This window comes from Ursus maritimus, unplaced genomic scaffold (assembly GCF_017311325.1).
Source record: "Ursus maritimus isolate PB19 unplaced genomic scaffold, ASM1731132v1 scaffold_3, whole genome shotgun sequence".
In the NCBI taxonomy this organism is placed as follows: domain Eukaryota; kingdom Metazoa; phylum Chordata; class Mammalia; order Carnivora; family Ursidae; genus Ursus; species Ursus maritimus.
The window spans coordinates 17,689,939-17,701,111 of NW_024425563.1; the positions used below are offsets into that span (position 1 = coordinate 17,689,939).

Consider the following 11,173-nt stretch of genomic DNA (forward strand, 5'->3'; position numbering starts at 1 on the left):
ATGGAGCCCCGAGTCAGGCTCCCTGCTCAGCGAGGAGTCTGCTTCTCCCTCTCCTCCTGCTCATGCTCTCTCTTTCTCTCTCTCTCTCTCTCAAATAAATAAATATAATCTTTAAAAAAATGTTTGGATATTAGCCTCTTATAGATAGATGGTTTGCAAATATTTTCTCCCATTCTGTAGGATGCATTTTTATTTTGCTGACCATTTCTTTTGCTGGGCAGAGCTTTTTAGTTTAATGTAGTCCTGCTTGCTTATTTTTGCTTCTGTTGTTTGTGTGTTTGGTGGCATAGCTAACAAACTTTAGCAAGCCCCTATGTTAAGGAGCTTTCCACTGTGTTTTCTTCTAGGAGTTTTACAGTTTCAGGTCTTATATTTAAGTCCTTAATCCACTTTGAGTAAATTTTTGTGAGTGGTGCAAGATAGGAGTTCCATTTTTCATTCTTCTGTGTCTGGCTGTCCAGATTTTGCAACACCACTTATTGGTGAGACTACCCTTTCCCCCATCAGGTCTTTTTGGCTTCTTTGTCAAAAATTAGTCGGCCATGTATGCATGGGTTTATTTCTGGGCTCTCAACTCTGTTCTATTGGTCTAATGTCTACTTTTATGACAGTACCGTACTGATGTTTCTTTTTTTGTTTTGGGGGGATTTTTTGAAAATAACATTCTTCTAGTTTTCAAAAACTGCATCAAATTTAGCAAAGAATCTACTTATGTCATTGGCAAACAAATGAAATTCTGGTATGTTTTTGTTATTTTATTTTTGTCTTAACTTTTTAAGGTAAATGAAAATATCAACCAGTTCTCAGGTACCATACTGTCTGATTACTGTAGCTTTGTAATAAAGTTTGAAATGAGGAATTATGATGGCTGCAGCTTTGTTCTTCTTTCTCAGGGTTGTTTTGGCTATTTGAGGTCTTTTGTTGTCCCATACAAATTATGGCATTGTTTTTTTTATTTTTGTGAACAATGTCATTGGAATTTTGATAGCAATTTCATTGACTCTCTACCTGGCCTTGGATAGTATGGACATTTTAATGACATAAATTCTTCCTCCCTTCTGCTAATTTTGAGCTTAGTTTATTCTTCTTGTTCTAGTTCCTGGAGGTGTAGAGTTAGGTTGCTTGAGATTTTTCTTCTAGGTGTTTCTCACTATAAGCTTCCCTCTTGAAACTAATTTGCTGAGGTCCAGGAGTTTCGATATGTTGTGTTCCCATTTTTGTTTGTCTCAAGATTTTTTTTTTTGATTGCCCTTTTGATTTCTTCTTATTCCCATTGTTTATTCAGGAGGGTATTGCTTACTTTCCACAAATTTGTGTATTTTCCAGTTTTCCTCCTGTTTCATACCGTTGCAGTCAGAAAAGACCCTTGGTATGATTTCCTTCTTCAATTGGCAAGGCTGTTTTATGACTTAACATATGGTCTCTCCAGGAGAATGTGCTCAGGGCTTCCTGGTCATTAGTCTTGCCCTCACCTTGTATCTTGTTTTAATTATGAGCCTCTTGCCTTATTCTTATTCTTATTCTTAAGCTCCCCCCTTTGGTTCCTGTTATGTCCTCCTGTTTTGTGTCCCTGCCTGGGTTTCTTACCCAGGATATCATTTCCCAGTGTTGGGGTTCTGCCCTTGAACCCGAGACCTTCTGGCTGGGTCCCTGTTTGTGGCTGCCTGGTCTCCCTCATTCCCACTGCTGATCTGGATGTCTGCCTGTCACTCCTGGTCAGGCTCCTCCGAGACCAGAGGTAGAGCCCTTTCCTCTGGCAGGGGACCGGGAATGAGGGTGAAAGAGGCAGCCACAGCATCTGTCTGCCTGTCCACTCTCTCTGCTCTGCCCACAGCACTTCCTCACGGCCCTGGGGGGGCTCGTGGCCGTGCCGCTCATCCTGGCCAAGGACCTGTGCCTGCAGCATGACCCCCTGACTCAGAGCTACCTCATCAGCACAATTTTCTTCGTCTCCGGCATCTGCACTCTCCTGCAAGTGTTTTTAGGAGTCAGGTAGGTAAAACTCTTTCCCCTGGATTCTGACTTTTCCCTGCTGGACTGTCAGCAAGATATGCTTGGCTTGCAGCTGCAGAGGTGGTTAGACAGCTGGTGGGACCTGATAGAGGGAACATGGGACTAGGAATCGGAGCCTGGGTTCAAGTCCTAGCTCCAACACTTCCTGTATTAGCTAGGATTGTCAATTAAAGTTACATAACTCCAGATTAGCTTAGGCAAAAATTTGCTCTTTATTGAGGTATAAGATCAAGGTAAGAGAACAGCAAGGGGCATCATGTGTCAGGAACAGGGACTTCTCTTGCTTCTACAAAGGCCTGCCCCTAATATTTGTGAGATGCAGGGCAAGAATACAAATGCATTCCCTCACACTTCATGTCTAAATATTGGAGTTATAAACCAAACTTATAAACTCTTAAATAAGATATGGTCTAATTATTCTACCTGGAAGGCCAGGTTTGAGTTTAGAATTCTGTCACTGCTCAGAGTTCTGGTTTGGAACCTAGCCACATGGGGAGGGCCAACCCCCAGCCTGTGGCCTTACCCCTTCTCTTCCTACCTCAAGCTTTGCTCCAGATCACAAACGGTCTTACACGCATGAATGTGGACACCTCAGCCTACATATCCAAACTCCACTCCCACCCCCAACACACACACACACACACCCCAGATTCCCCAAATAGCTGATGCATGGCCATTCTCAGGCCGAGGGCTGAGCACACCTGCATCACAGTCTGCCTTCAACAGGACAGACCTGGGGAAGAGGCCGAAGCAGCCTCTGGAAAAGGCTCAGGGCCATTTGGGCAGAGAATTCTTGGCCCTCAAAGGGGAGAGGCACACAAACTTGAGGGGAACATACCGCCTTGGCCCCACAGATACCTCTCCCAGAGAAGGCAGAGTGGAGCCCTCTGGAGCGACGGGCTAGGTGCGGGGGCGGGGGCCCTCCTTTCCTGTCTGAAGACAGAGCAGTCTCATCACACTGCCACCACCTGCGTTTTGTTGTCACGGACTCCCTGCACAGGAGTGTAGACAGGCTGCTGGCGGTCCTCACACTTCTCTCCCAGAGCAACTGAGTTCTGCTCTGGCGAGTCTCCCATTTTAAAATTCCAGGGAAGAGCACTAATTGGAGCAATGTAAGCCAAATGCCCTGCTCTCACCCATCGGGGCAACAGACAGGGAGACTCCTGTTGAGGAAAGTTTCCCCAAAGAAGCAAGGAAGAAGAGTTCTGTTCTGAGAAGACAAAACAGCAGAGATTTGAGCGGGATATGTGCCTCGGGACCTATAAAATAAGGCCGATGCTGGTACTGCCTTTTCTCCCTTAGAGTAGCATTGAGATGAGCAATTGTTGAAATCAGTGGCATCACCTTTAAAAAAAACAAAAAAAATCAAGTCCTTTGTGCTCGTATATAGGCTGCTAAAATTAGCCTGAGGGAAATGGAGCCCTTTTGCTCAGGAGCTGGCCTGGACAAAACTGTGAGGCCCGGAAAATGTGTCTTTGGAGCTTTTCTCCTCCTCATTTCCACACATCCCCTCTTCCTATTCTCCACCGCCACCCCTGCCCCATCTCGATTCCTGGAACTCCACACGGTGGCTCCCTTGAGTTACCATCTGCTGAGGAAATCCCTCTCTGTGGGTCCTCCAGCCCTCTTCCACTCCCCCCCTCACCACAGACCCGTTCGTCCTGCGTCTTCTTCCTTTAACATTAATTTACCGTCTAGTCCAAGGGCAGATCCAGGTTTTGTTCGGCCTGAAGCTTACACAGTTTTGGTGTCCCCTTTAAGAAAAAAGAACACAGAAGTAAGGATACAAAATCATGTATGAGAGAGAATGTTATTAACTTGAAAAAAAGCACAACAAATCACAAATTTTACAAAGTAGATAAACACCACACATTCCAAAACATAGCATGACATTTTATTATTTTCACGTTCTTACGGCTCCCTGTAATACTTCTCCCCCACATTTTATGCCTGCATACTCTTTTCTTCTTTAATTGAAGGTTGTGTACTCTTTGATCACCTCTTCATTTTCTAAAGAGAAGGAAAGATAATTCAGTCCCTCCTCTGGCATGGGTTCGTCCAAATTTGTTTGTAATTACTGCGAGCTGAGATATACGTTATCGTGCCTTCACACACAGGCTCTAATGCTGCTGTGGATTTGTGCCCTGCAAACACAGAAATTCTGTTGTGCTTGATTTCTGTCAAAAAAGTTTAAAATGTGCGCTGCATTTGTAAGTGTATATGGTGCATTACTAAGTAAATTCTTGAGAGGAGACAACTTCGGTCTTGCCTGCACAGCAATGAGAACCAAATCTTCTCTGGCAATTTCGCATATCTGACGGTTGTCAGATTTTCCACAGACTTGCTTCTGGCACCGTACATTTCAGACCTTGTTTCTCCTCCACTACCCATGTATGTCAAATGTCAGGTGCTATGGGACACATTCATAACATAATGTGACTCCGGGTTCTGCGCCTTCAACGTCATGAAGTAGAGTGACCTGGCACAGGGCGGAGGGTATGAGGAGTATTGCAAGAAACAATCATGACACCAAGGTGGCTAGAAATAAATTAAGTATACGTGGGTGGTTTTGTGGTCTCAAACCACGTAAGTACATCCTACCACACTCAACCTGAATTTATCCTGACTCAGCTTCTCCTTAGCCAGATCCTAAAAGTGCTTATGGCCTTTCAAACACCATCTGATGCAAGATTCCGAGTCCTCAAGGTGGCCGCGCAAAGAGACAAGCGTTGTAGCCAAATGTGGCTGAAACTGTTTACTTTTGTGAAGTTGACAAAGGCGTATGGCTAGTGAACGCATGGCAGGGGCCCCTCCCTGGACTTTAGAAGGAGCCAGGCAAGTGAGGGTCCCATCGCCATCAGTCTCCTTTTGACCTAATCTGCGCCAGGCCTGTGCTCAGCCCTGGGGTTGTGAAGGGAAATGGCAAACATTTCCTACAGTGGGCTTCTGGCCCAACCTGTCTTGACAGAAAAAGATTTGACAGGAAGAATTAATATCCACTTCTTCTTTGTCAATTACCTGAATCAAACCACACAGGTCTAGACTGATATGGGGCTGGCCACTTGTCTCCAGGAGTATATTCACTCCTGGCATGGCCTTTTTGCCTGAATCCAATCAAAGGCACTTTGCAAAATGCTTCCTTTGCAAGTCATTTCTAGGCGATATGCCAAGGCTTAAGTTCTCACAATCTCTGCTGAGAAGTGGGAGACCCGTGCCCACAGCTTTGGCGGGTTAGCTCCCTGCTCTCTCTTTCTTCTGTCACCATCTCTGTGAGCCAAGATTTCTTCCAGATCCCCCCACCAAGGACTCAAAGATGTACGGGGTTTGCTCTGGTCTATCTCTCAGAACCCTAAAATCCGGACCTCCCCCCCCCCATTTTCCAGGATTGGCCCTAGGAATGTAAGAGGCTGCAGTAGTATTAGGGAGGCCTTGCAGGAACCTGCCTGGGGACCCGGGGACCCCACCCCTGTCCTGGCCCCGTGAAGCGTTACAAACACAAAACTCCTGAACCTGAGATGGCCTTAATTATAATTATGGAGGAGTATTGAGCTTCGACACTGGAAGTTTGAACTCCAGTCTTGGCTTCTGTGCCATGGAAACTTGGACAGATCATCTACCCTCTTTAAGGCTCTATTTTCTCATCTATAAAATGAAGGAGTTCAACTGCACAATGTCTGAAGGTCCCTTCCATCTCTGTTGTGGACAGCTATGATGTTGACAGGGAAGGTGATGAAGTGCCATGTTTCAATTGGTAATTGGTAGTAAAAGTACCTGTGGGCTTAGCCTTCTGGTGGGTTATGTGAGAAACACAAACTAATCAGGAGTTAGAGGCCAAAGAACTTGAACTTACCCCTTCATTAAACGTGCAGAGAAAGAGAGAAATAAAATTAGGAAATAAAATCACCCTGATGTCTTTAGACTAAGGTGGGGGCAGGAATAAATGTGCATTTGGTTCTACCCATGGAAATAAGCTCCCCTCTCGGATGCTAATGAGTAACTGCCTAAGACATTATAAATTATAAAACCTAACTGATAGTTTATGACTCAAAGGCCAAGTAGATTTGATTGCTGGTTATTTGCTGATAACCCAAAACAGGCTGATGTTGCAATAAGATTTCAGAAGATCTTAGTGATTAAAACCACATTAAATAATCAAAAAGGAATGTTAAGAGATGAAAGCGGTTAAGCGTCTGCCTTCGGCTCAGGGCGTGATCCCAGCGTTATGGGATCGAGCCCCATGTCGGGCTCCTCCGCTGGGAGCCTGCTTCTTCCTCTCCCACTCCCCCTGCTTGTGTTCCCTCTCTCGCTGGCTGTCTCTATCTCTGTCAAATAAATAAATAAAATCTTAAAAAAAAAAGAGAGAGAGAGAGTAAGTACAATATGCACTAGGGGTGGGGAGGGCAGGGAGCGGTAGAGGAAGAGAGAGACTTTTAAGCAGACTGCATGCCCAGCGTGGAGCCCAACACAGGGCTCCATCTCACGATCCTGAAATCACGAGCTGAGCCAAAGCTTGAGTTGGATGCTCAGCGGAATGAATCACCCAGGTGCACCACTGCTGCTCTTGGTATCAGAGCTCACAAGCACTGTACCCAGTGTGGGGCAGGCAGCTGTAATACTTGGCAACATGGACAGCTGCCTCCCTGATACATGACTTTAGGGGTCTTGGCTGAATCCCCCAGGAGCCTTCCTCACTTAGGGGTTCACTTCTGATAGTCATGGAATGGTATACTCTATCATTCATTTCAAAATAAGACGTTAAGTTTGAAAGGCAATCACTAGGAGAAATCAAATATTGACTCCATGTCATTCTGGGCCTTAATTCCATCTCTAGAATTATTCATGAATTTACTGGTAATTTCTTTTGCTAGAGTGGTTCCGGGTAATATGTCTCTCCATTTTCCTGGGAATATCTCAAGTGTGGAGCAAGTACTTCTGGCACAAAGTCCATTCAGATTATCCTGTGCTTGTTTGCAGACATTTTTGCTTGAGTCAGACCTGGCTTGATCCTTTCCAATCAGTGACTTCCCTGCAGCTGAGCTCAGCCCTGCCCTAACTCTGGCCTGTCCTTGGTTCTATAGAAAGGCCATGCCCACCAACAGGGGTATGTAGGTATGCAGCCACTTTGCTCCTGCCCTCTTGACAGCCAAGCCACCAGATGTACCATTGGAACTCTGGCTGGAGCAGGAACAGTGGTGGCTTTGGGGGTAGAAGAGTGACCTGACAATCCATCGTGTCAGAGGAGTCCCAGAGACCGGGCTGATGTTTCTGCTTCCTCTGGGTTTAAGTTGAGTAGTTACTGGTAGGGAAGGCACATGACGCATTTCTTACAATGTAGCAGGTCCTTATCTGTTTGGTGCAGGGAGCTCAGCAAAAAGATGAACAAAGTGCTCTTCGTCCAGTAATGAAGTAGTTGGGACTCAGAGGGCTCAGGATTTCTTACAACACAGTGACCCTTTAAAACTCGAGAAGAATTCATCAGTCCCATCTTATATTCCTGATGCTCTGCTCCCCATTCTGATCTATTCCAAAGAAAAGTCCCTGTGACATCATCCTTTCCCCACTCATTGGATGGACTCCAGAAGGGAACATCAAAATGATGACATGGGTGAGGCTGGATTCCAGCAGCTCACCCTCCAGACACATCTGTCCCCAACTGCTGACCACTTCCCCATTTACCCACACTCTTCCCCTCTTAACCACAGGCTTCTCAGATCGCACGTGTCCCAACGCCATACCTTCCCAGGGGGATCAGCCCTTCCAGGTTCCCAAGTGCATAAGGCATATTGCTCTTCCTAGTGGAGACTTAACGCTCCCTCTCCTCTCTACAATGGACAATATTTGCATTATTTTCTCTTGAAGTCCTCATGTTTCTGTGAAGTGGAACTGTTTTTTAATTTTTCTAAAGCCTTGAGAATTCTATTAGATAATGTAAACAAAGAGCTTAGCTCAGTGCCAGGTACAGAAAATTTATTTTTCACATCAAGAAAAAGATTGTACTGTACACAAAATTTTGCACCCTCCTTCCCTTTTTTAGTAATTAAAAAATTTAATTGTAAAAAATAGCTCTCTTGGGGCGCCTGGGTGGCACAGCGGTTAAGTGTCTGCCTTCGGCTCAGGGCGTGATCCTGGCGTTGTGGGATCGAGCCCCACATCAGGCTCTTCCGCTGTGAGCCTGCTTCTTCCTCTCCCACTCCCCCTGCTTGTGTTCCCTCTCTCGCTGGCTGTCTCTATCTCTGTCGAATAAATAAATAAATAAAATCTTAAAAAAAATAGCTCTCTTCTCCCTTTTTAAGCATTTATAATGTACTGTAATATTTTCCCATTTCAGCAAACACGCTTCTGCAATAGTACTATTAAAAAAATTATCACTTAGTATTTCATATTCTAGAATATATAATTATATTCTAATTTATTTAACTATTTCCTATTAAAGGACATTTAAGTTGTTTCAAGTTTTTCACTATGGTAATAGCAGCCAATGTAATTTATAATTATGAGAGGTAGAAATTATATGTATACTGAGAATCATTTATCTATTTAAAGACAGAAAAAGACTGGTAGAAATCTTCAAGGTTATTTGTGGGTGGTTTACATTATATATGAAAGGCGTATATTATATGTGTGCTGATAAAGTTTATCTGGTTAAAGATAAAAAAAGATTGGAGCAAAATGTTAATTATTTCTGGGTTATAGAATTAGGGTGATTTAAATTTATTCTTTATATTTTTCTTGATTTGCCATTTATTTTCCTTCAATGTCTATCTATTACTTTATACCTGGGAAAAGTAACAACCATTTAAAACGTATTTTTAGAACAGTATCAGGGCATCTTTTGTGAGCCATATCCTTTGAACTTGTGCCTGAGAGCAAAAGTCCACTAGGCTGCCTGTTACCATCTTGGAGGAGGGACTGGGAGCTATGGATGAAGGTTCCAGCCTTGAGAAAAATTCTGAGATCCTGCAACCCTTGACACTTCACCTGCTTTCATCTTTGTTTCCCCAATCCATTTCTCCATGATCAACATTAAAGCCCTAAAAACAAAAATGGACAGGTGTGTCCTTGGGGCAGAACAGAAGGGAGAGCTGGAGCAATGGCTCCCAATCCATCACCAGTTTTGGGCAGAGGGATGCAGGGGGTTGTGCTGGGCTACACTCAGGGTAGTAAGCAATGATGGGTTTAAAGAAGAGAGACAAACAGGCTTCCCCTTCCCACCAGAAATCCCCCCCCTTTTTTTTTCCAGACCGAGGCAAAATTTCATCTCTTTAAGCTGATTATTTAGGTACTATCCTCCACATCTCTAATTAACACACTTCCATTTTTAGATATTACTAATCAATGTGCCAGTATGGATGACTGAGATCTCTTTTTCTTTCACAGCCTCTCACTCACCACATACAAGCAGACTTCCCCTCCTCTTATTCTTCTATGCTCCCAGCATAGATCAATAGTCTATATTATAATTAATGACTATGATGTTATTTGGAGCTGAATCACATTCTCTTTTCCTGCCCAGATTTTTGTTTTCCCTGGAGTTTACATCTTTCTTGTTTCCAATATACTTAATTTTCTATGTACTTATTTCTAATTCAATTCCATACTCTTTGTTTATTGTCTAAATTTTGTCTTAATAATTTCATTCACCAGGCACCTGGGTGGCTCATTAGGTTAAGCGTCCAACTCTTGATTTTGGCTCAGGTCATGATCTTAGGGTCATGAGATCAAGCCCCACTCCACACTCAGTTCGGAGCCTGCTTAAGATTTTCTCTCTCTCCCTTTCCCTCTGCTGCTCCCTTCCTCCCCTCCTCACATTCTCTCTCACTCTTAAAAAAAATCAAATAAATAAAATATAAATAAATAAATAAATAAATAAATAAATAAATAAATAAATAAAATAATTTCATTCACATCAGCTTCATCTTGAAGAACTATCTCCTTGCTGCAACTTTGAATGGTTGCTGTATATGCCTGGTATACATTATATATGTCATCCTGAGATGCCCTTTCATCCCTATCCTGGGAATTCTCTTCATGTTGGTTCTCAAGTCTAGATCTCTTGTTCCAATATCTTTCTCTTTTTTGGAGGAACACAATAATTCAGTAGAAAGTGAGAGAGAGTACATAGTAGATAAATTTTGTAAGACCTTGTTTAAATGAAAGTGTGTGGATTCTACTCTCATGCTTGATTGATAGCTTAGAAATTTAGGTTGGAAATAATTTTCTTTCAGGATTTTGAAAGCATTGTTCCATTGCTTTGTAACTTTCAGTGTGATTTTAAGAAAGTCAAACCTTTGTGTAATCTCTCCCCCTTCCCCCACCCCAGAAGCTGGAAAAAAAAACCGCTTTACAATCCCAGTGTTGTAAATTTTTAGTCATGGCCTGAGTTTATTTTCATCCATTATACTGTGGACTCAGTAGTTCCTTTCAATAGGCAAAGAGTCATCCTTCAGTTTGTTTGAGTTTCTTTCTCAAACTCCTTTTATTCACATGCTGGATTTCCTGGAATGGTCCTCTAATTCTTTTACCTTTTCTTACCTATTTACATCTTTTTGTATTTTTGCTCTTTTGCGGGGAGGAAATTACATCAACTTTATCTTCCAACTCTTCTACTGAATTTATTTCTACTATAATACTTTAAGAGCTTTTTTGTTCTCTGAATATTCTTGTTTTATGCATCTTATTCTTGTTTTATGAATGCAAGATCTTCTTCCTTGCCAAAGATATAAATGAGAGTGTGTTTTAAAAATTATCATTTCCCGAGGTGCCTGGGTGGCTCAGTTGGTTAAGCATCTGCTTTTGGCTTAGGTCATGATCTCAGAGTCCTGGGATCGAGTGCTGCATCGGGCTCCCTGCTCTTGGGGGGCTGCTTCTCCCTCTCCTCCTCGCTCATGCTCTCTCTTACTATCTCTTTCTTTCTCTCTCTCAAATAAATAAATAGATAAATAAATAAAATCTTTAAAAAATTATCATCTCCCTATAGGACAAGTTACTTTCATCTGTTTCTTTATTTGGGTCTCTGTCATCTATAGTCCTGTGGTTGTCTGGTGATCCTTGTATATCTGTTCATATTTAAAGGTTTGGTCTCAAAAACTTGACTGGAAGTTCTGAGCCTGAGACTGGGTCTTGTTCACTTTGGACTTCATTGCAGCATAATATGCAGGAA

General features: G+C 43.0%; 1 protein-coding gene and 1 long non-coding RNA gene across 5 annotated transcripts in view; one reads left to right on the forward strand and one right to left on the reverse strand.

Annotated features, from left to right (window-relative positions):
• The window catches only part of LOC103678264 (solute carrier family 23 member 1), a 53,621-nt gene that overhangs the window by 9,671 nt on the left and 32,777 nt on the right, over positions 1–11,173 (forward strand). For all 4 annotated transcript variants that reach the window (XM_008707599.2, XM_040643971.1, XM_040643972.1 and 1 more), the window contains exon 3: positions 1,835–1,992. In XM_008707599.2, the coding sequence (XP_008705821.1) occupies positions 1,835–1,992 (158 nt within the window). The remainder of the gene's footprint in view (positions 1–1,834; positions 1,993–11,173) is intronic.
• Positions 2,004–11,173, reverse strand: part of LOC121105801 — a 21,221-nt gene continuing 12,051 nt past the window's right edge. The window contains exons 2-3 of the long non-coding RNA XR_005838476.1: positions 3,705–3,767; positions 2,004–3,357 (exon numbers count right to left, since the gene is read on the reverse strand). This is a non-coding gene — a long non-coding RNA (uncharacterized LOC121105801). The remainder of the gene's footprint in view (positions 3,358–3,704; positions 3,768–11,173) is intronic.